The following is a 26,072-nucleotide window of genomic DNA, read 5'->3' on the forward strand; positions in this document are numbered from 1 at the left end:
TTGGTGTCTATCAATTCTAGGTCTGAACCTGGCTCTTAAGTATCTGTGTAACTCAGTGACTCAGTTAATTCTTTATGCATCTCAATTTCCTCATCAGAAAAAATTATTATAGACACAATAACACAAATGTCTGACAAGGTGCCTGTCACAAGTTTAATATGCTATTATTGTACTAATCCTTAAGAAAACTGTGGTATGATTAAACCTGGTAATACATGAAGAATCCAGTAATTCCTGGCACATAGTAGGTGTGCAGTTTAATGAATGTTAAGACCCTAAAAACAAGAGCAATCTTACATGCTATCACACTATCAGTGCTAAGTCACTTCAGTCGTGTCCGACTCTCTGCGACCCCATAGACGGCAGCCCACCAGGCTCCCCTGTCCCTGGGATTCTCCAGGCAAGAACACTGGAGTGGGTTGCCATTTCCTTCTCCAATGCATGAAAGTGAAACGTGAAAGTGAAGTCGCTCAGTCGTGTCTGACTCCTAGCGACCCCATGGACTGCAGTGCAGCCTACCAGGCTCCTCCGTCCATGGGATTCTCCAGGCAAGAGTACTGCAGTGAGGTGCCATTGCCTTCTCCATCACACTATCAAAGTAGGAATCAAAAGTAAACCAGAAGCTCAGACAGGGGAGGGACTATAACCTAGGACACTCTTCTCAAGAGAGCGACATGGCAGCATATATCCAAGTTAAAAATGTGTATCTTGAGATTCAATGTAACCTTGTAACACAAAGAGATTCAGAGATAAGCCAGTGTTCATTAAAACACTTTTAATAAAACTTCAAAACGTACTTTAATATGTCCATCAACAGAGAAATACAACATAGCCCTAGAATATGGACATCAGAATATATCTTCAATTTATTAAGAGGTATAAAAATACAGAACAGTTTACAGACTATTATTCACATGCTAGGGGAAAAGATTTGTGAAACCTATTTTCCTAGAGCCTTAAAAAGTGTTCTTATAAATGTTTTGAAGAATTTGGGAAAAATAACTTTCTGATAATTCTTTCTGCAGAGAACAATCAACTTAGGAAAACAATGGATTTTAAACTAAATGTAACTTAAGAAATTATACTTTGTGTATATAATTACATCTTAAATTTTTTTACAGGAAAATAAAAACTCTTCTAGGAATCAATCCACAGAAAATAATCTGAAATGGATATGATCTGTGTATAAGGAGGCTTACATCATTTATATTAGTACAACTTATATCTTACTAATTTTTAAACAGCTTAGTACCCAATACTGGAGGACTGGTTCCAGTAATGGTGTATCAGTGTAAGTGATACTATATGGCTATTAAACACCACACTGCACAATAATTATTAAAATGGAAAATTCTCAATTCATCAAGTGAAAAGGATGTTATAACACAGTTATGTGCAATCTGATCAGTGTTAATAGTTGTTACCTTTAAATGGTAGGATTAGGGACTATTTTCCTTTTCCCCTCTTTAGACTGCTTTTTAATTTAGTAAAAGCATTTCTAATTTCCTACAATGATTATGTAATTACAAAAAATGCTGTTATAATACATGCTTATAGCTAACTTCAAGCTTTCTTTACAACCTGGACATTTATGTACCTATAATGCTAGTCCAGCTACTTTGGTACAAATCCAAGAAATACTGCAACCCGTCTGAAAAGTTAAAATGAGGTGAAAGCCATCATTTCCCAGGAATCTTAATAAAACGTTAAAGACACTACTGTGTTTATCAAAAGAATTTATTAGAAAATATTACATACTACATATCTGTTTAAAGAGTATTGTTTCAGTAGACAGCACTCCATCCTCATACTACAATGTCTCATGGACCATGGAGCAACCACTGTGCTTCTGAAGCTGCATCTTTTGGGTGAACATTTAGGTAGTACATACCGTGGCCATTCAAAAGAAGATAATGGAAAAACTGTCATTACCAGAGGGAAAAACAATCCAAATTTTTGGAATGTTAAAAGAACAAGTAGCTAATTTTAGTCTCAAAATTCTAGGCATCAGTATCGCCTAAACATCAGTCAATGTGACTAGTAAGTTAGAGGGACCAAGGTTCCAAAGATCAAGTTAATACTGAATCTTCATATATAACAAGAAATCTGCAACCCCACAAAGTGTCTTTACGTTTGTACACATGCAACGTAATGTAAATTTCTGATAAAAGAATGGGGAATGTTAAAAAGCAATGTATTTTTTTTAACATAAAGCATGCACTTTCTAATACATTCTTAAATATTTCAGAGTTGATTCTAGTCCAGTAATATTCTTATTTCAAGTGCAGTCTAACCAGTACCCCAACCAGATACAGAGTACATACCTGTTATTCAAAAAATGTGTATTAAGAATTCAATTAACTCATGGTACTGCTACCAAAGATATGAGACTTTAACTTTTGACCACATCATTTATTTTTTTCAAAACTTTTAAACATGTTTGCACAAGCTAAATGGTATAAAGCAAATTTTAAACTTGTCACCCAACTCCCAAATGTCACTGAAAGAAGACGTAGGAAAAATATGTTGTGTGATTAATCAACTTAGGCAATTTGCTACAAAATTTTCTAAGTGTGAACTAGCTTTAATCCAAAATCGGAAGTTCACAGAGCTGTTTTTTAGAAACAAATGTTCTAAAACTTTATAGAGTCCAAAACCAAAACAAATGAGGAGGTGTGTGTTGATAATTGAAACACTGTCTTAATATTTTATTAGAAGAAATATACTTCTAAAACTCTTGCCCTATCATAATCTTAACATAAACTTTAATTAAAAATATATATAAATCAGTAGAATACCATATTACAAACGCCCAGAAATGCACAATAAAGATCAGAAACTGCTTGGAAATATTTCTAACACTTTTTGGGATTATACTCATAATCATATAAAGATTATGAAGTAGCACAATCAGTACTGGGGCCAACATTTCAAAACTCGCCTATCAAAGCTAGCACCAGGAAAGTATCATACACATACAGCTGAGAAAACAGAAGAGCTTTACCTCAGAAGAGCGCAGTCCTGGAGTATTGCTTTCGCTATTTAGCTAGCATAAGGGTCAGCCTGTCTCACTGAGGCATTTATCTATCTTTGCGCCATTAACATCTGATCCAAAGTGCTCTCCAGTTATTTGGTATCTATTGACAATTGTTACTGGAATCAAACAGTTTATTGTGGAGTTAATCCATTTTTTCTTCCAAGATGCCAAATAAAATAATAAGGTAGAACATTTTAAATTTACTTTTAATAAAAATTAACATATTCTAGTACTTAAAAAAAAAAACACACCTCAATCTCTAGCCCCTGAAAGCCTTACCAACACTCCATTATTTAATTCCTCTCCTTTTTCCAAAACACAGGTTTTAATGTCTAGAATTTTGTAACATGGTTACCAAATTAACACTTTATTCACTGTAAAGCATCTGGAGATTTCCCAAGTGTAAGAAGAATTTCATTAGTGATTAACAGATGAGCAACAACGTGGAAGCCCCTGAAGCGAATATCATGATTTTGCCTTAGACCCAAGCAAGGGGGTCACGACTTAAAAGCAATTCTCCAGTTGGCACAAACAGATTACCATTTCTGATAAGCAGAAGATATTATGGAAGAACATAATTTTTACAAAGTCAACACTTTTTCCAAACAGGTCTTCTAAATTCAACAGAGCTGAGACTGCCAAAGCTGTAAATCGAGCAAATCAAACTGCTTCATCTCAACTGGGGAAAAGAAGGCACAAAAGAAAAACAAGCAGCGTTAACGTTCATTTGGTGACACAATAGTTGGACAGTGTTCTCAAGTTTTGAACACTGAATTTTACTTGTGATAGTATCTTCTACCTAAGCAATTTATTCAGATGTGTGCTTTAAAAATACATATTAAGAACCCTGCAATTGGTATGTTCTATTATTAGAAATATTCTTCATGATAATACATTATTTATCTTTCTATAATTAGAGAGAAAAATCATAAGACCATTTTTTATTTTTAGCCTGACAGAATAAATGTATTATATATATCTCTTCCAAAACCAGTGCACTCTGAAGTTTCTAATTTATGCACTCCATTGTTCAAAAACCTGTACATCTTCCAGTATCCACAGTATAACACAGTCCTAGTAAAAATGCATATTCCTTTAAACCCTCTCCTTTCCCTTGAATTTTATTTGGGGGCAGGGGGATAGAGAGGAGGAAAAGATATAGGTATTGCGGTGCAGAACTATATTTATTTAGAACAAAACATTATATCCTACATTAAAAAAGATAATTTTATCAAAACCAAATTTCAATCACAGTTATGTATGATTTTTGTTAAAGGTACATGTTGAAATTGCACTTTGCAGATATCTCGCCAGTGTCCTTTCTAATGCTCCCATTTCAGCACATGTTTTTATCAGCAGACATAGGTTCTTCCAGAGTTTTCTTTTGGCTTCCCTTCCGTGAATATTTGTATTTGTCTACATAGGCTTTAACCAGATTTGCCACTTTAGTAGAATTTACTTCTCCACTCTTACTATGACACACCTATAAAAAAGAAGAGGGAATTTTTTTCATATTTAAAGGGATTAAAGGGAAAGTTCTTTGAAAAACAAATACCCCAGAGACATAATCAGACATTTTTACATGTTTCGTATCGCCTAGAAGGTATATATTTCATTTTCTCCAAAGGTAAAAAAGCTGACTAGCAGAAGCCACCTCTTACTATTTTAATTAGATTTAATTGAGCATACCTTTATTAAAATAGGGATGTTCAAAATAATACGTACATAACTCCACTAAAGCTATAACTTACTTTATCTACTGCTTTTCGTACAATCTCTTTATATTCTTCCTTGGTGATATCTTTATTTTGATAAAATGGCTTAATGGCCAATTTTACCTCCTGTGCTGCTTTTTCTTGAATTTGCAGTTTCTGATAAGAGGAAAATGTGTAATTATTATTTGCCCAATCACAAACTTTCAAAAAATTATTTAAAAATATAAAATTGAAAACACTGCACATTTACAAAGAACTGTTCCAATATTAGCATCATAGATATAAAATATTTATTTACTAACACAAATCACACATTTCTAAAAATAAACAAGAAATACAACCAGTAATTCAATGGGCACCAACATATGTAGACAGAATTCTTTAAATTGGAATCTAAGACTATCAACAGTAAATTCCCTTTACCACTTATACAACAGAAAACTGTTATTTTTTTATCATAATCATATGCAGAATTATGTAGGTTGCTCTCAACTTTGAACTTGCCTTGTCTGTCTTCGAGCTATCTGCGCTGGCTTCCACTGTAACACTTACTTTGCTTTCTGCCAATTTTACAGCAGCATTAGAAGCTTTGCTGTGACTTGATGACGCAGTATTACCAGAACTTGGTCCCTGAACTGTTCCCATATTTCCTGGGGCTGCTGTCGGAGCAGGCAAGACTGGTGTACTCATGTTATTACTTACATGAGAAGCACTAGGAATACCCTGTTTTAAAGAGGTATCATCAGTTAATGAATTATTTGTACTCAATAAAAGACGTTTAGTTACCTATTAGACATTAAAAAAAGAAAAAAATCAAGGCAATTTAATACTTAAGTACTTAGGAGAAACGTCTATTTCAGGTAATTTTTATCTAAAGGACTGTGAAGAAAAATGAGCAACATTCTTAAATAGAATCCCATCATGTCATGATGACTTTTAAAATATATATGTATTTGTAATGTTCTGACAGTACCACTAAAACCAACAAGGAGAAAAGCAGCATTAATGACAGTATCTTTCCTATAAGTATCTTTAAGGTAGGTACCCCACTTTAAAGATAGAAGAAAATAAGACAGTGAAGTCAAATGGCTTGCAGTGAGTTGATAGCAGAAAAAGACATAAGATCCCAAATTCCCACTTTCTGGCTCTTCCAACTGTATCCTGCTGCCAGGAATCTAGAATTTCTGGGACATAGACATGGAACAATAAAGCAACACAACCATTACAAGTTGTTATTCAAATTTACTATATGCCCAAGAGTCACTACTTTCTTTTTTTAGCATGATAAATCCATGAAAATGAAACACATACGGTAATGAACAGTCTGAACAAGACCAGTACAAGCTTTATCACAGTATCCAATCACAAGTTCCCAGTCCCTAAAAGTCCAATAAAATAGGGAAATTTTTTCAAGTGTCCATCACATGATTCTAGTTTGCCTCATACTCCGGTTTTCTTAAACTTACCAAAAAACTTGTTTGGATATCAGCACCAGCATATATGTAGCTTAGATTTGATAACGTATTCAGTTTCTTATTTGGGACTGGGAGGTTTGGGGAAGGACAGTGAAAGAGGAGTTGTACAGATTTACCATAAGTCTAATCAAATAAGCCACTGTATATGGATATCCAGCAAGAAGCCCTTTCTCGAGCATCCATCCCTAAGAGCTGAACGTTTACAATGGCGAATGTTGTCTACACTTGAGCGGCTGGAAACATACCTGCAACTGCTTTCCGTCTGGCTGTGAAGCAATGTAGCCGACCTGCTGGGACGGTGGGGGAGGGGGCGGTGGTGGCGGTAGTCCCTGAGATACACCGCCAGGAGCCGCCACCTGCATGAGAGGTACTCCTGTGTGCAGATGCAAGGGCAGCTGAGGATGAATGCTGAACGGACTGCGCTGGATGTTCATCAAAGGAGCAGGAACACCCACTGGGTATGGAAACATGTTCACAGGCTGGTGTGCACTCATGTGCTGCTGCATTGCATTCATCTGTGGCTGCATCATATTCATAGGTAGCTGAGAACCATCACCTTGTTGGTTTGTTTGGTCTTTCAGGTTAGACTCTATCAAAAGAAAAAAGACATGAAAAAAATCATGTTACAAATTTCCTTAGAGAAACAAAGAGCCACTGGTTACTGTAAAACTAAATACCAATTAACCTAAACCTATCCAATACTTCAGTTTAATCCTGTCATTCCTAAATAATGTGGGATGATTTTCTAACTGAAATAAATATTCAACCAAAATTATTTTTAAGAATAACTTTACACAATAACATTGGGCAACACTAGCAAAGAATTAGCAGTTCAAGAAACTTACTAGTAAAATAATCATAAAATTTAATTACTAACTTAGAAGGTTAATCACTTTTTAAAATCTTCAACAGCTCTTTTCTTGTGAAAAGTCAAGTCAAATGTTCTTAAGAAAAGTCAAGGAAGAATAAGTCTTTTTTAGCTGAGTGACTTATTAAACAACAATCAAAAAATTCAAGTGCACACATATGATATAAATGAAATAGAATTTAAATCCTGCATAGAATTATTTCAAATCCCTCTACTGTAGCAAATTATACATAAAATATTTAGGTCTTTGGCAAGGTTGGGGGCAGGCATGGGGTGAAAAAAAATATACTGAAGTGTTTATTACATAAAATGAGGTTCAATTTAACATAATATTATAAACAGAGATCACTTCAATTCATACAAACAAGGTATTAAATTTATAATATCTTTCTTCAAATAAAAGTATTGGTAAATAAACGTGTTACCCTGTTCAGCTGTCTCCTCGTCTTGTCTCATCCATCCAGACTGTGGGCCTGAAGAACTCCTGCCTCGTCTGGAGTAGTAGTTCTGTACATCTGCTGGCAAAGTCTTTCTCACAGCCCAACTCGATGCAGACGTCCACCCTGACCTGTCGGCTGGTGTATCAAAGGAGAACTCTTGCTCACTTTTTCGTTTATAGGGCTGCTGCTCCACAAACTTGAAAGTCTCATTCCCTGAACTGTTTGAATTCCCTGAGAGGGGTTTTCGGTTTTGCCACCTGTTTTCATTTTGATCTGTGTAGGCAAAACCACCTCTGTGGTTACCTCTACCACGGTTACCTCTACCACGGTTAGACATCCAAGCTGAACTAAAGTTTTTATTCCAAGAATTCCCTGAATTCTCATTTCTGTTTTCTTCCCAATGAGAATCTTTTAACTTTTCTGGATTTCTGATCCTCGGATCAGGCCCAGAATTTATTTTTTCTGTTACCCAAGTGGGACAGTCATTTCTATGTTTGTCAGCAGAATTTGAATCATCAGCATCTGTATTAATGTCATTTTTTTCTTTTCTTGTATTTTCATTCTGTTTCTCCGAGTCACTCTTTCTGTATCGATCATTTCCTCGTGGACATCTCCAACCATCGTTTGCCCATCTCTCTTTCCATCGAGGAGAGTAACTGTCCCTGTCATTTCTACCAAATGATGAACCCTTACTTTTAGTTCTAGATCTTGATGGTGACCTTGACCGTGATCTGGATCGAGACCACCTTCTCATTCTCCTTTCTCTATCCCGGTCTCTCCTCGACCCATCTCTATCACTCTCTCTTTCTCTGCTCTGGGACCTGGATTTTTCTCTTGGGGAGGAATCTTTCACTCTGGACTGAGATCTTCTGTTCTCTCTTTTTGGGGAGAGTGACTCAGATCTTTTGCCTTCCTTAGCACTATCTCTTTTTGGAGACCGAGACTGAGATCTCCTCCTTTCTCTTGCACTATCCTTTTTGGGGGACTGAGAACGAGATTTTCTCCGACCTCTAACAGATTCTTTCTTAGGAGATGGTGATCGAGACTTCCTGCTGTCTTTTCCAGTTTCTCTTTTGGGAGATGGAGACTGAGACCGCTTCTTTTCTCGGGCAGTGTCTTTGTTGGGAGACCAAGTTGTAGATGGAGAGTGAAATCTAGATCTTCGCGTACGAGGCTTTTTGGCTTTATCTGTCGCATCCACTGGGTTTTCAGATGGTTGAGATACAGTTTCAACCTTTTCATTTGCAGGATCAGAAGATGACATATTCTTTTGGGAACTGTGCTCCACAGAATTTTCATTTACTTGTTTAGCATCAGCATTTACAGATGGTTCGATTTCAGATTCATTTTGGTCACTGCAAAATGAATCACATTCCATGGGTATCATTTCATTATTGTCCTCACTAAAATGCTTCTGAATCAGTGCAAGATGAGTTTTAGGCAATTCTGTAGATCTGGGATATTCAACCAAAGATTCAGTCTTTTCTTCTAAAGATTTGTCCAATTTGGTGTTAAGATTTTTTTTAAATAAACTATTTTCAGAGTCTTGAATACTACTGAGAGTTTCATTCCCTGAAGTATCACATGTTGCAATTATTTCTGCATCTTCATTTTCAACATGCCCAAGCAAAAGAAACTCTGAACTCTCAATAGATTTTGTGTCCACTGCTTGTATAACTCCACCCTCAGAAGATTCTAATTTGGGACTGTCAATAAGCTGTTCTGTTTTTACTGTAGAATCTCTAGGATCAATAATTTTTACTACAGGACTCTCCATAACTTTTTCTTCATTAACTATTGGCTCTGCATTCTCAGGTAACTCACATAAGTTTGATGCAGATTGGTATACTTCAATTTCAGATCCTGAACATGTAAGAGAATCATTTAGAACATGATCTATACATATATCTGCTTTTATTTCTGATTCTGAAGGTTCAGCTATTGGGTCTTGATTTTCCAATGGATCACTTCCTTTTTTGGAAGTACTTGCAGAAATCTCACTTTCCAGACATAAAACATTAGCTTCTATACTCGTATTCTCAACTTTTTGAACTTCCTCCTCCCCTCCAAGTAACACAGGAGGATCTTGGGTATCAGACTCAGAATGTAAAGTTTCTACTCTTTCCTCTGTATCATGGGTCTCGGTGCATTCTTCACTCTCTTTTAATGGCTCACTGCAACTTCTTAAGCCATTAGCAGATTCACTTTCTACATTTATCTGCACAGTGTTAATACTTTCTACATCTGATTGGTGTTCTTTCTCTAACTCAGGTGGTATGTCAGGTTCTGCTACTTCTTCATCAACTGAATCACTGGAAGATGATTTTTCAGGGGGAGGCACAGAGCTTCGAAGTTTCTTTTTCAATAAAGGTAGTTTTCTTCCTCTTCTTACAGACTTCCGTTTTGGAGCCTGCCTTGTTTGCTTCTCTGACTCACCGGAAGAGGAAACACTTACAGATGGATTATTGTTATCCGGGGCATCACACCCAGAAACATTTGATACTGGGGACCTCTGAGACTGACTGACTGGTTCAGCTCTTGTGTTACGTGTAGATCTTCTTGTAGGAGTTGCTGCTGCAGGTTTTCGTCTTGATCCTCTGGTGTTTGAGGTACCAGAAGTTTGCTTCTTCTCTTCCCCTTCTTGAGTATGTGCTAATGTATAGCCTTTGCAAGAAGTACCTAACAGTATACAAAAAGGAAAAAATAAATGTATGTTTCATCAAGTGATAAGAATTTGGCTTCAGCTTATTTTAGCATAAAATAGACATCTATAACAGAGTGAAAGCAAAATATACTTGTGAATCAAATTATTAATAAATGCATAGCTACTAACATCTGAGTAATACCAATTTTTGAAAGCTACTGAAATGAGTTATACCAAGATTTGAGTCCATGTGGGCAATTCTCTAGTGAAAAAATCAAAAGAAAATGTTTGGTCTGTTAATTGCCTTTTGCTCTATGAATCACTATTACCTAGGCAAAAGCAGGACACAACAGCTACCCACAAATAGTAAGGACTCGAACTATTTGTTCACAATTCATAGGAAGTATTACTTCTAAAAATCAGTGGTTTGAACACTGACCCCCTAAACAGAAAGGAAACTTCTAATCAGTTCCTCAAAGACATGAAGTTGTAATTTCCTAAAGTAAAAGGATTTTCTAGTTGCAACAATTTTAAAGTCAAGTCACTGTACAAATATTTATAGAAATATCTAGGACTCATTATCTATACCTTATTTTACAGCATTTCTAAGTCATCAACACTTATACTTTTCATGAGATTTAAAGAGGCTTAGTAATTTTTTTTTAACTAGAAAGAAATTAAAAAACTTTACCAAAATTTTCTAAAGATATGGTACTTGTTGGAAGAATAGTTCTTGGCAACACAGAAGAGATGAGAGGAAGGACTTCTATTTCAATATTCCAGGGTATAAAACTAATTCTGAAAATTTAAAACAAAATAAAGACATTTTTGTTTAAATAATAAAACCAGCAATTTAAAAGTATTAATTTTCCAAATAAGCTAGCAATATTAAAATATAGATGCTTAAATTATTTTTTGCCAAATTGCTAAAAATGTAAATTCAAGGTTACTCATACTAACCAAGATGGCTACCACCTGGCTACAAAAAATAAAAATATAAAAAACCTTCTAAAAGCATGCTTTTTCAATAAATTATTAGCAAAGTATTATCAAGGGCAAATTAATATATAGTAGTTGATTCTCATTTAAATAAGTTAATGCAATTATTTTGTCAAGAATTTTAACTTTTTTCACTACTTTAAAAATACCAATTTGGATAATAAAATGTAGATAAGTAAAATACACAAATGAAATGTACAGATTTTAAGTGCACAGTGTGATGACTTTTGACCAATGTATACATATACCTGTATAACCACTACCCCAAATAAGAAATAGAACATTTCCACCATCCCAGAAAGCACATTCCTAATCCTTGTTCCCCATCCTATTTCCAGGCAACCAAAAAGATAATTTACTTGAGTTAATCAGATCAAGTTTTAAAGAAATTAGCAAGGTCAAAGGGGAATCAGTCCATAAATAAATAAAAACATAACAAAAACTGAAAGGAAAGCTCTGTCACTTAAATTTTGAATTTTTTGTTAGATTTATGTTTTTATGGCATGTATCAAGGCCAAAAATATCAAAATACATTTTTAAAAAGGAAAAAAGAACCACAACTGATTTCTATTGCTATGTTATATGCTAAAATTCCTCAATCTGAGGACGATGGCTCTTCAAAGTTCCCAGGATCCCTATGGATGCTCAGTTCCGTGCAGTTCAGTCGCTCAGTCGTGTCCGACTCTTTGCAACCCCATGAATCGCAGCACGCCAGGCCTCCCTGTCCATCACCAACTCCCGGAGTTCACTCAGACTCACGTCCATAGAGTCAGTGATGCCACCCAGCCATCTCATCCTCTGTCGTCCCCTTCTCCTCCTGCCCCTAATCCCTTCCAGAATCAGAGTCCTTTCCAATCAGTCAACTCTTTGCATGAGGTGGCCAAAGTACTGGAGTTTCAGCATTAGCATCATTCCTTCCAAAGAAATCCCAGGGCTGATCTCCTTCAGAATGGACTGGTTGGATCTCCTTGCAGCCCAAGGGACTCTCAAGAGTCTTCTCCAACACCACAGTTCAAAAGCATCAATTTTTTGGTGCTTAGCTTTCTTCACAGTCCAACTCTCACATCCATACATGACCACTGGAAAAACCATAGCCTTGACTAGATGGACCTTTGTTGGCAAAGTAATGTCTCTGCTTTTCAATATGCTATCTAGGTTGGTCCTAACTTTCCTTCCAAGGAGTAAGTGTCTTTTTACTTTATGGCTGCAGTCACCATCTGCAGTGACTTTGGAGCCCGAAAAAATAAAGTCTGACACTGTTTCCACTGTTTCCCCATCTATTTCCCATGAAGTGATGGGACTGGATGCCATGATCTTCGTTTCCTGAATGTTGAGCTTTAAACCAACTTTTTCACTCTCCTCTTTCACTTTCATCAAGAGGCTTTTTAGTTCCTCTTCACTTTCTGCCATAAGGGTGGTGTCATCTGCATATCTGAGGTGATTGATACTTCTCCTGGCAATCTTGATTCCAGCTTGTGCTTCTTCCAGCCTAGCGTTTCTCATGATGTACTCTGCATAGAAGTTAAATAAGCAGGGTGACAATATGCAGCCTTGACGTACTCCTTTTCCTATTTGGAACCAGTCTGTTGTTCCCTGTCCAGTTCTAACTGCTGCTTCCTGACCTGCATACAGGTTTCTCAAGAGGCAGGTCAGGTGCTCTGGTGTTCCCATGCTAAGACTCCAGTTACTGCAGTCACACCAAATCCACTGTCAGCTTCTTCCTACTCTTGACTCGTATTTGTTGTCAGGTCTCCTAACAAAAGACTATTTCATCCAGTCTAAGGTGAGATTCTGGAGGACGAAAGAAGCTTGAAAAACACTGTGCAACTTGCACATACACAAAAACATACAGCTCTAAGGGAAAATTTCATATTTTACATATCTGGACTTAGTCTGATTTTACATATTTATATTCCACTGTTACTCCTAGAGTATGAAGGCTCTATACAGAACTCCATTACAGTGATATATAAAAGTTATAGGAATGAATACAAAACTCTGGCAAGGAACTTAATCTTTACAGAGGAGCTTGATTTAAGTACATAGCATGTACCTAGCTAGCAATGTGCTAATAGTTTCAAGGCTTACACTAAGAGAGAAAAGGCTAGGCTATATAGAGAGTCATGAATGCAAGGGCAAAGTAGGGACTTGATCAAGCAGTTGTTTAGAATAACACTTCGGAGATGGAAGTGTCATGACAAAAGCAATGCTTCAGCTAACAACACACACAGAAGACTGGAATGGAGAAAAAGATAACAGAAGGATGAAAGATCTGAATGCTATTACTAATAATGAACCTTATCATTTAGGTGTTCTCCTTGTTAAAGAAATCAAATATTTACATTTATTAAACAAATAAATACAATATTCTTTATTTTTCAAGGGGTTCCTTAAATAGAGACCTTTCATTAGGCATCAGAAACACCAAGGTTTAATTGAACAAAACTTTCTTAGAAACATAACTATTGAATATCTCTGTATGTAAGATATTATTATCTTATGCACACATTAGCATTTAAACATTTTAGTAAACAATTTTTTTTACCTTCCAATTCCAGGTAATGTATCAGGAAACCATGACAATTCCAGTTCCTGTCTCTTCTGCCTAATCAAAGCACTGATCTCATTGACTTCTATAAATTCTGTACTAAAAGATAAATTTTAGATCCTCATCAGAATTCCAAAATTTTAAATTTTAAGTTCAGAATAACAATTGGGTTATATCATAAGTAACAGAAATTTTCATATCCAGCATTATAAGTAACATTAAAAAAAAGAAAGAAACTTTTTCTATCTAAACACTTTTCAAAATGGACCAATTCCTAAAGTAACTTAAACTTTTATATTACAAATAAAAATGGAACTAATCTGACTTGTAACCACTTTTAAAAAGTCAATTCAGACAAATATTATTATTGAAAAAAAGAAGTAGCACTATTTCCTTCCCATGAACCAAAGCAAAGAGCAGTTTTAGCCGAAATTCTAAGTGCAATAGTTTGCCATCTGAAACTACGCACAAGACAAAGGAAGAAAATAAAGGAGGCATGGTTATTTTTATAACCCAAAATAGGCCGAGTTCAGTTTTTTAAAAGGCTACTCAAATGTAATTGTTTTCTTTGGTACCTTGCCAGTCTTTAAAGTTAAATCGCAATCTTAATCTGTCTCGTTTATTCAACCAGGTCCATTATTTTTAAACCTCAACTTAATCTTCAAATTCCACAAATATCTACACATTATCTATCATACAGTCACAATGGATTAAAAAATGACTGGGTCTACTCTGAAAGGGTACCCCCATAATTTAACAGCTTAACAACTAACCTACGTCTCTATCATATAAAAACCTTGTGTACAACTTAATTTATTATTAAGGAAAAGGGAAGTCCACAGCAGTCACTGAATAATAGACGGTCACAAAATAAGGTTCTCTTTATTCGCCAAAAGAAACAAAAACAAAAAACAACATGGGCTTTCATAACATTGTTGGGCCAAGTTTAAATTTCTACCAGAAGTTAACTGCAATAAATAAAACATCAAATATATAAAAAAAATCAATTGAAAGTAAAAAATACTAACCAGTAAGCTGTACGGGAAAAAGAAGATTCTCCAGTGTGACTACTAGAAGAAAAGACATTGGAGAAAAAATTTCTGAAGCACTGATTTGTATATGGATTTGATCTTCGAGGCTAGAAAAGTAAAATGAGGTTGGTGAAACAGCAAAAAAAAAAAAAAACACCCTTCTGTAATAGGTAGGACATAGTTACATTTAAATATTTTGATGTACCTGAGGCACCAGAGTTATGTACTAAACAACCATAAATTGTTATTATCTAAGAAAAAAATTTTTTATTTCAACAAACCTTGTTTGTCTTTATTATTGAATTTTTCTTTCCTCCCATTTCACTGTATTTAGAGTTTCCTGTACAAAGACACAAAAAGATCTTGCCTTAATTTTTATTTTAAAAGGTTTTAAACCAGTACTAATACTGGCATATTGATAAGAGAAGGTTAAAATATGTATAAAAATTGCATTTAAAATAATAGTAACTGCATTTATATATTTTCCAAATGCTAGTTTTATCTTGGTAAGCCACAGACAAAAGGAAAATATAAGAGGCCACAATACAGAAAACTAGTGAAGCATGTAAAATGGCTAGGCTTAGAACATTAAGTACCAAAATTTTAGTCAATATGTTCTGGCACTACGTGCAAACTTAAACTGTCTTGTAATATGAAGCATATAAAAGAAATCAATTTATGTAATATCAATACACTTTATATGTCCTTTCCAGTTACGACCTAAACGATAGGCACTATTAACTCACCTCAAGTAGGAGCTGACCAGGGGAACTGAAACCACCAGCCCTTGTCAACCATAAAGTACCATTTAATCACCAACTTCAACAAGTACCCTCACCATCCTCCTCAAATTGTATGGAATTAGGAAAAGTAGAAATCTTATTAAAACAGCTTTCTGCTATAGCAATGTTTTTGGTTGTATTGCTTATGGCTTGGTTTTTGGTTTTACATGTCCATTTCTATGGATACGTTCTTCCAGGTTAAAAAAGATAAAGGACAAATAGCTCCTGCTAACCATAAAAACTGTTAAAGATTACTGCTCTTGGTTTTTCTTTACCATAAAGTCTGTTTTATTAGTCATCACCACGTATGAATACACTTGTCTGCAATACACTGCTGCTGGTACTGCCATTGCTCTCTCCTCAGAACTCTGGGTAGACAGTACAAACGATAACTGGTCTTTCAATCTTCAGCCAAGCTTGTCTCAAAAAGGCCAATCTAACTTTGTTCAAAATAAATCAGCCTAACTGGGAGGCCAAGTTCCTGCTACTGCAAGATTATAAGTATTTTGGGTTTCTTTCGTCAGTCCAGTTGGTAATAGCCTACTTTCTACTAAACAGCATACTAACTTTAAGTTACAATACAACAGCTGTTTGGTTTCATGCTATTATCACACATGTCCCACCCAGAACAGCTGTAACAAATGACATTTCATACTGGGGAGAGGACATTTTCATATTGCCAACATCTACTGGATCATCGAAAAAGCAAGAGAATTCCAGAATTCCAGAAAAAGTATTTCTGCTTTATTGACTATGCCACAGCCTTTGACTGTGTGGATCACAATAAACTGTGGAAAATTCTGAAAGAGATGGGAATACCAGACCACCTGACTTGCCTCTTGAGAAATTTGTACGTAGGTCAGGAAGCAACAGTTAGAACTGGACATGGAACAACAGACTGGTTCCAAATAGGAAAAGGAGTACGTCAAGGCTGTATATTGTCACCCTGCTTATTTAACTTCTATGCAGAGTACATCATGAGAAACGCTGGGCTGGAAGAAGCACAAGCTGGAATCAAGATTGCCGGGAGAAATATCAACAACCTCAGATATGCAGATGACACTACCCTTATGGCAGAAAGCAAAGACGATTAGCCTCTTGATGATAGTAAAAGAAAGGAGTGAAAAAGTTAGCTTAAACATTCAGAAAACTAAGATCATGGCATCCGGTCCCATCTCTTCATGGGAAATAGATGGAGAAAGAGTGGAAACAGTGGTAGATTTATTTTGGGGGGCTCCAAAATCACTGCAGATGGTGACTGCAGCCATGAAATAAAGACGCTTACTCCTTGGAAGGAAAGTTATGACCAACCTAGACAGCATATTAAAAAGCAGAGACATTACTTTGCCAACAAAGGTCCAGCTAGTCAAGGCTATGGTTTTTCCAGTGGTCATGTATGGATGTGAGAGTTGGACTGTGAAGAAGGCTGAGTGCCAAAGAACTGATGCTTTTGAACTGTGGTGTTGGAGAAGACTCTTGAGAGTCCCTTGGATGGCAAGGAGATCCAACCAGTCCATCCTAACGGAGATCAGTCTTGGTTGTTCATTGGAAGGACTGATGGTGAAGCTGAAACTCCAATACTTTGGCCACCTCGGGCGAAGAGCCGACTCATTGGAAAGTCCCTGAAGCTGGGAAAGATTGAGGGCAGGAGGAAAAGGGGACAACAGAGGATGAGATGGTTGGATGGCATCACCGACCCAATGGACATGGGTTTGGGTGGACTCCGGGAGTTGGTGATGGACAGGGAAGCCTGGCGTGCTGCAGTCCATGATGTCGCAAAGAGTCGGACACGACTGAGCGACTTAACTGACTGGGGAAAGGAGTGCTGATGGAGTTCCAGGAATTTATCTTCTTACCCCTCATTATATATTTAAAAGATGATACTGATTTTTTTTTAAATGATTAAAGAAGCCAGGAATAAAAATGTGATAGGTACCCAACCACAATCTCAGAAGTAACAATTTCATTCAACTAAACCGAGATTTGCTACACTGTAGGTACACTGCAGTTTTTAAGCCCTAAGGGTGCTGAGTTGTTCTCGATCAGGTTTTGTTCACTCAATACTGAAGGAGTACATACAGTTTACACAGCACTCCTTCACTTGGAAGCCTCTGTTGGGAAGCCACCACTTCCCAACGCTCTCTATGGGAAGAACTGTTACTTTTCTGGCCAATGCGAAGTATGAAAATCTAGTCCCAAAGATATTTCACATATTTCTGGCTAATTCTCAGGTAATTATCGAGCAGTTCCAATTGTGGATTTGTCTAAATTGTGGTTTCCTAGAGATCATTTCACATGTTCACTTACTAATCTATCCTTTGGACAACAGTGATACATCTTTTCATATTTATCAAAGTAATGCATATACATACTTTAAGAAGTCAAACAGCACCTCTGGACTTAAAAACATTACAGCAATTCTCATTCTTAATTCAGCTCCACCAAAGCACCCATCACATGTTCATACTACTCTGGGCTTTCCTGGTGGCTCAGACGGTAAACAGGGACACCAAGGTTCAATCCCTGGGTCGGGAAGATCACTGGGAAAAGGGAATGGTTACCCACTCCAGTATTCTTGCCAACAGAACTCCATGGACAGAAGAGCCTAAGGGCTACAGCCCATAGGGTCACAGAAGAGTTGGACACAACTGAAAAAGATATAGACACTACTCTACCTTGTTATTTTTGGTTTCAGGTATTTCCCTTAAAAAAAAATTTTTTTTTCCTCCAGAAGATAAGACTTCTGCTCTTCCACAAATGTTTTTTACCCGCACTGTGCAACACAAGGAACTGACACCACCAGGGGAAGGACAGAATCTTAACCACTGGATCACCAGGGACGTCTCCAAATGTTCTTTTTGATATACCAACATTTGATGTAAGCAATGTTGCATTATAGTAACTATATAAACATTCTCAGCAAGACCATGTATTGAATTACAATTACTTTTTTTGTACAACTTCTTCCTTTTCCTATGGTTAATGATGCCTTTTTCTTGTCTTTCAGTTCAGTTCAGTCGCTCAGTCATGTCCGACTTTTGTGACCCCATGGACTGCAACACGCCAGGCCTCCCTGTCCATCACCAACTCCCAGAGTTTACCCAAACTCATGTCCATCGAGTCAGTGATGCCATCCAGCCATCTCATCCTCTATTGTCCCCTTCTCCTCCTGCCATCAATCTTTCCCAGCATCAGGGTCTTTTCAAATGAGTCAGCTCTTCGCCCGAGGTGGCCAAAGTATTGGAGTTTCAGCTTCACCATCAGTCCTTCCAATGAACACCCAGGACTGATCTCCTTTAGGATGGACTGGTTGGATCTCTTTGCAGTCCAGTCTTCTCCAACACCACAGTTCAAAAGCATTAATTCTTCGCCACTCAGCTTTCTTTATAGTCCAACTCTCACATCCATACATGACCACTGGAAAAACCATAGCCTTGACTAGCTGGACCTTTGTTGGCAAAGTAATGTCTCTGCTTTTTAATATGCTGTCTAGGTTGGTCATAACTTTACTTCCAAGGAGTAAGCGTCTTTTAATTTCATGGCTGCAGTCACCATCTGCAGTGATTTTGGAGCCCCCCAAAATAAATCTACCACTGTTTCCACTGTTTCTCCATCTACTTCCCACGAAGTGATGGGACCAGATACCATGATCTTAGTTTTCTGAATGTTGAGCTTTAAGCCAACTTTTTCAGTCTCCTCTTTCACTTTCATCAAGAGGCTCTTTGGTTCTTCTTTACTTTTTGCCATAAGGGTGGTGTCATCTTGTTTTTATGTTGTATTATCTGTCATTAATTGAACTAACTCTACAACAAAAGTATAGATCTCTTAATACATTCAAATACATCAATTCATCCATCAGGTTTGTTCCTCATTCTCTTGGAAACACTTTTCCTCTGCCCTGCTCCAATTTGAACTGGTAACTCTCTAAAAGCTGCTGCTCAACTGTCATTCTGGGACTGTCCTCTATTACAATCCCCCCTTTTACCTGGGTCAGAACGCATTTTCTTATGGTTTTTTCCCTCCTTTTCTGTTTCTTTTAGGAACTCATTTTTCTGAGTCTCACATTGTTCCTTTGTTTACTTTCTCATTAAGTGACACAGACATATCCTCCAGTATAATGAGAAAGGATGTTTGAGAGTGAATTTTTGAGCTCTTAATGTATTTAAAAATATCTTTATATTGCCCTAACACTTGACTGATGGTTTGGTTGTATATTAAATTTCTAGGATAATAATTAAGGTAGTGCTCCACTGCTTCACCTGTTATTGGCAACATTCTTTTACACATGGTCTGTTTTCTCTCTCTAGAAACTCTTCAAATATATGCAGAGTCTAGAATTCTATCAGTGTAGTTCACTCCTTGTTTACAACTCATCTTCTACTTCCATTCAACTTTTTAAACTTCAGCTATAATATTCTTAATTTCCAAAACTTTCTTATCTTAGTCTTTTCTTACCTCATTAATGAAATATTCCTTCTCTTATCTCTGAGGATATTAATTTTCACATAACTCCCTGTTGCCTAGCACTGGGTTTGTTCCATCAGGTTCCTTTTCTTTGTCTATGTGTCCACCTCTATTACCTGGAGGCTCCCTCACTCTCTGGTGGTCCCTGACTGTTTGTGGAACACTAAGATACTGACTGAGAACAATGTGGATGCGTGGTCAGTGCCTTTCAATGGGTTTCACTGTAGGGTGATAAAGCAGAGAGACCTGGCTATTTCATTCAAAAATTTCCAAATGGCAGTATCTCCAAGTCTTTTAAAGCAGGCGCAGTATTCTGGAAGATATCAATACCTTCTATCTTTTTCACTTTAGGAACAAGCAACACTGCAAGAGCTTTGGGAAATGATCATAGGTAGGGAGGTAGAGACCTCAACATTTGCTTGAATTTGCTTCTCTTTACTCTGTTGTTTCCTCTACCCTCATTCGTGCTAGAGTTTAATCTGATTTAATTACTCATTTAGAGAGTAAGCCTCCTGTTTGCTTGGGTAGACTCCCTTACCCTGTAGAGACAAAAATCTGCAGGATAAACTGCTCCTTTAAAAATTTTAACCAATTCTGTTTTCAGCACCACCCCCTACACCTGCTTTCAGATATAACGCAGGTCCCCAGACCAAAGACTAAGGTTCCACGGTGTGTGAACTGATTTGATTCTCAATGTCACTCTCCATGAGAGGTTTGGGTTTCAGCTTTCTACTAAGACAGTTTACTATTAATATGCACCTCAAACAACCATTTTCAAGCTTCTATTTTGTGGACATCTTTCATCAGCTCAGCTGTCCTCTCCAGTTTTGTTTTGTGGCTTAAATTTTTATTTTGATTCCTTTATGGTCTTTTCTATAGGGTTCTGAGAGGGATCAGAGAATTAAACAAGTGCTCAATCTGTTATGCTTACCTGAAACTTATTTTTTTTAATTTAGTGTATCTGAAAAGACGTTTCAATGACAACATCTTTTTCTGTAAAACAAACCAGTATAATAAAGGCTCTGATCTTAGAGCCCAGTAGTACTTGGCAGGTACCCAATTAAAATTTGATTAATTGATTCCAAATTAACAGAGTCATAATTACATGGATTTAGTATGTACTTAGGGAAGTAGTCCATTAAGAAATGTCTTAAAAAGGGATACTTTTTATAAACTGTATCAGTTATAAACTATTAGCCCAAATCAAAGACTATTATGTTCATTCCAAGAACAAAGGAGGTATTAAAAAAAAAAGAAGTATAGAAACTCTCAGTTATCTAGTATGACTAAAGAACGAGAGTGACATTTCTTATCAGATTTGTCAAAAGGTATGCTAACATTTTACAATACAGTGAGACAACACCATGTTCACTAAATGAAGAAAGTAAAGTTTATACAATTATATCAGAGTCACAGATGATTTAATAGAAAAACTAATACAAAACCCAAATGGCTCAACTTCCAAAAAAATTATCTATTAGGCCTGCTGGAGTTTTAACTAATGTTATTCTAATAATTTCTAATCCAAATAAAAGAATTTCACAATTTCATACACTCTATTCATTAGTTTTAGTACATATCATATAAAGATAATAACCTAAAGGAGAAAGTCACACATGAATATTCAAAGAACAGCCCCTCCTCACTTTGAAAAACTTGAAAAAATTAGATACTAAACCTCACTGCTTCTGAAATCTACCATTAAAACACAATATTTCCTCAAGAAGTTCTTTCATAAAAATAAATTTAAATTGTCCTTTGGGCAACCATGGTTCCTACTCAGTCTAACTGGATAAATACATTAAAATGTACTTAATTTGCACAACTTCCCACTAATTCTACCTTCACCATACCTTTCATCTTAATTCCTTTCTCAGTTCAAATGCCTACATTTAAGAGTCCAAGGTTGCTTCCTTCTTGCATGACAGATTCATTAGTGCCCCTCAACTTTTGAGACAATTACGAGTAACACTTACAGATTCTCTTAATTTTCTAATGAGGCCCTTTGTTAATAAAACAAAGTGCTAAGGTTTCTAAGAAACCTCATAATTAATGCAAAAATTCAAGGTTAAAACTCAAGCTCTACAGCTATTCCTGAAGCTATGATTTACAAACTTAAGTCTAAGAAATAAAAAACTATTATCTATTACATTTCTGAAAGGATACACAAAATAAAGTTAACTGGTCTGCTAAGCAGGGAGCAGACATTCGGCTCTTTATATCAAGCCATTAGAAAAAGGCAATAATCTGAATTATAAAGATTGTAGACAACCTCAAAGTGAGAGGCTTATGGTGAGTAACAAAATCATGCTTTAGCAATATTCCATAGCGGGAAGAGGCATTAGACATGGAGTAGAAGACTGGATCAAATTCTGTCTGCTCCAACTCTGTGATCTGGCCAAGATATTTAGCCTTTTAAAACTGTTTTAAAGTTTATAATTATGAATGATTTTGAACATTCCATAAAGTATTAAAAATTACACCTACAGAACAGTAACTGTTAACTTTTAGTTATTTTACTTTTATATTCATCTCTTTGTTTCTGCTGTTTGTTACAGGCATAGATCAGTTACCTTTTTATTATCAGGTAGTTATAGCCAAAGACAATCAAATACTAAGTACTTAACTACCATTACTACCTTGATACTCTGGAAAATGCCACATAGAAAACAATCACTATTCACAACTTTAAAACTTAACGAGAAAAAACACACACACACACACAAAAACAAGCTAATATACTATATTTCATTGAAGTTTATTTTAAGAACTTGAATTATTTATGTACCATTATGAGAGGATAATGGCCAATTAAACTCTCAGGGTACATTTTTTTTTAATTACAGAAAATTTCAAACACAAAATAGAACATTATAATGAAATCTGATTATACCCATATCCCAGTTTCGCAAACTATAAACATCCTATCATATTCATGCATATCTATTTCAGTAGATAACTAACTTTAAAAGATGTGTTCTGTGGGGGAAGATATCAATAAACAAAATACATCCAATAACTCCTTATTACCAAATACCTAATCTTCAATTTTCTCCAACTGTCCATAAAGTTATCTTTTACTTTCCTTTTACAACATATTAGAATAAGGATCCAAATAATCCAGTTGTGACTGGTTCAATGTTTCTATCATCTCTTTTAATCCACAGGCTCCCACTCCCACTTCTAAACTCTCTCCAATTTTTTGACAGAAGAAATCAGGTCATTTGTCTGTGGTCTCTATGTTTTGCTGATTTACCTCCTTGTTGTCACTTAACATGCATCTCAGTCTCTGTATGTCTTATAAATTAGTAGTTAGATTTCTTAACTGGATGCAGGTTTTGTTTTTTGGGTTTCTTTTTCTTTTTTTCCTTTCATCACACTATTGCATATTTGTACTTACTTCCATAAGGAAATATTTAATAACAGCTTCCCTGATAGCTCAGTTGGTAAAGATCCACCTGCAATGCAGGAGACCCCGGTTTGATTCCTGAGTCAGGAAGATCTGCTGGAGAAGGGATAGGCTATCCACTCCAGTATTCTTGGACTTTCCTTGTGGTTCAGCTGGTAAAGAACCCACCTGCAATGTGGGAGACCTGTGTTCGATCCCTGGGTTGGAAAGATCCCCTGGAGAAGGGAAAGGTTACCCACTCCAGTCTTTGGCCTGGAGAATTCCATGGACTGTATACTCCATGGGGTCACAAAGAGTTGGACACAACTGTATGACTTTCACTTGCACTTACTGATCACTGCCTAAATGCTGTGATGCTCATTTACAAAATGCTGATGTTCAAATTCCATAATTTTCAATTACTTGCTGAAATATTTCTATAAGAAATGAACTTTCCTTTACCTTGATGTACATTTTCAATTACCTTGATGTATAGCTTATATAAAAAAGGCAAGGTAGATGTTTGTATCTTTTTTCATATATTGGCTTTAAAAATGAGTCTAAACCAACACAATGTTATAAAGCAATAATCCTCCAATTAAAAAATAAATTTAAAAAGTGAGCTAACTTCCTAGTATCCTCTAAAACAGACCAATTAGTCTGCTTATTTACTTACTGATAAGGTAGCATGATGAACTCATGAACTTTGACAAATCTGACAGGTTTCAATGACTGTCCCTCTTCACAGTTACTGAATATTATTACCCCTTTTGATGCTTAAATTGTTCCATTTTTGGCTAGAAGGAACCCAATCTATTGTTGATTCTTATTAAATCTATAGTTGATTCTTGTTCAATGCATTGTTGATGCTTGAGACTTTTTGTTATAATCCTAGCACTGCTTTGAAAGTTTCTTTGAGCTCTATTAGAAAGACAATGTTCGAGGCATATCTCATTTATTTACTACCTCAAACCTGGAAACATTTACTTATTTCAAGGAGCCCTGGTTCTTTTATTTGGAAAACACAAACTGGGCATCAGAACTGGGTCACAGTGTTTTCTTACCACTTAGAATTTTTCTGAATTACTGAAAAAGCCCTTTTGGACTATGCAGTGGGTTGAAAGTGTCACCCCTCCCCCCAAAAAAAATTCATGTCCACCTGGAACCTCAGAATATGACACTTAGAAATACAGACATGGCATACACAATTAAAGAAAGATTGACATGAGATCATACTGGATTAGAGTGGGCACTGAAACCAATGAGTATGTCCTTATCAGAGACAAAGAATGATAGAGACACACAGAGCAGAAAACCATAAGACGACAGATGCAGAGATTCCAGAGATGCAGCTACAAGTCAAAGGATGTGAAGGACTGCCAGGAGCCACCAGAAATTACGGCAAGAGGCAAGGAAAGAATCTTCCCTAGACCCCACAGAGGGAGCAAGGATCTGCCAACACCATGACTTCAAACTTCTAACCTCCAGGGGCGGTCCTAAGATGGCAGAGGAACAGGACGGGGAGACCACTTTCTTCCCCACAAATTCATCAAAAGAACACTTGAATGCTGAGCAAATTCCACAAAACAACTTCTGAATGCTGGCAGAGGACATGAGGCACCCAAAAAGGCAGACGTCTAACCTCCAGAACAGTGAAGAAGTAAGTTTCTGTGGCCTCAAGTCACCAAGTTTGTAGTGAATTCTAATAGCAGCCCAAGCAAACTAATGCAGACATAGTTTCTTTTTTAACTAATAAAAATGAATATATGAGTACATAATAAATTGGTTAAGGCTTCATAAACCTTCATTAATGCAGAATCCAATTTTTTCTAACTACTTTTCATCCCAAGTTTGTTGATAACCATTTTTCCAACAGTATCATCCTCTATGCTATCCAGAACAGTGGTGATTTGCAGAAAATATAGTCAATAAATACGTAATATCTTTGTATAATGACAGTTGGTAAATGGACTATCATGGTGATCATTTAAAAATGTACAGACATATCAAATAATTATGTGTGTACCAGGAACTAACACAGTGTTGTGGGTCAACTGTATTTCAAAAAGAAACAATCAAACTCAAAGAAAAGAGATGGTGGTGACAGGCAGTGACAGGAGGAGGAACTGATGAAGGCAGTCAAAAGGTACAAACTTCTAGTTGTAAGTACTAGGAATGTAATGTACAAGCAGGATAAATGTAATTAACACTCCTGTATGTTATACCTGAAAGCTGTTAAGAGAGTAAATCCCAAGACTTCTCATCAGAAGGAAAAAAATTTTTTTATTTATGTTGTAACTATATGAGATGAGATGATGGATGCTTACTAAACTTTCTGTGATAATCATTTCATAATTTTCAGTTCAGTTCAGTCGCATCCGACTTCTCCGTCTATCACCAACTCCTGGAGCTTACTCAAACTCATGTCCATTGAGTCAGTGATGCCATCCAACCATCTCATCCTCTGTTGTTCCCTTCTCCTCCTGCCTTCAATCACTGCCAGCATAAGGGTCTTTTTCAATAAGTCAGTTCTTTACATCAAGTGGCCAAAGTATTGGAACTTCAGCATCAGACCTTCCAATGAATAGTCAGGACTGATTTCCTTTAGGATGGACTGGTTGGATCTCCCTGCTGTCCAAAGGACTCTTAACAGTCTTCTCCAACACCACAGTTCAAAGCAT

General features: G+C 36.4%; 1 protein-coding gene across 2 annotated transcripts in view; it reads right to left on the reverse strand.

The window, feature by feature from the left end:
* Window positions 1-760: 760 nt before the first annotated feature.
* The window catches only part of SCAF11 (SR-related CTD associated factor 11), a 95,408-nt gene continuing 70,096 nt past the window's right edge, over window positions 761-26,072 (reverse strand). Inside the window, exons 8-16 of one of the 2 annotated variants that reach the window (XM_027542649.1) lie at window positions 15,039-15,097; window positions 14,755-14,864; window positions 13,724-13,825; window positions 10,871-10,977; window positions 7,521-10,214; window positions 6,473-6,816; window positions 5,257-5,475; window positions 4,789-4,908; window positions 761-4,520 (exon numbers count right to left, since the gene is read on the reverse strand). In XM_027542649.1, the coding sequence (XP_027398450.1) occupies window positions 4,374-4,520; window positions 4,789-4,908; window positions 5,257-5,475; window positions 6,473-6,816; window positions 7,521-10,214; window positions 10,871-10,977; window positions 13,724-13,825; window positions 14,755-14,864; window positions 15,039-15,097 (3,902 nt within the window). In that variant the 3' untranslated portion in view covers window positions 761-4,373. The remainder of the gene's footprint in view (window positions 4,521-4,788; window positions 4,909-5,256; window positions 5,476-6,472; window positions 6,817-7,520; window positions 10,215-10,870; window positions 10,978-13,723; window positions 13,826-14,754; window positions 14,865-15,038; window positions 15,098-26,072) is intronic. The other variant, XM_027542650.1, reaches the window with a different exon arrangement.

This window comes from Bos indicus x Bos taurus, chromosome 5 (genome assembly GCF_003369695.1).
Source record: "Bos indicus x Bos taurus breed Angus x Brahman F1 hybrid chromosome 5, Bos_hybrid_MaternalHap_v2.0, whole genome shotgun sequence".
Classification (NCBI taxonomy): Eukaryota; Metazoa; Chordata; class Mammalia; order Artiodactyla; family Bovidae; genus Bos; species Bos indicus x Bos taurus.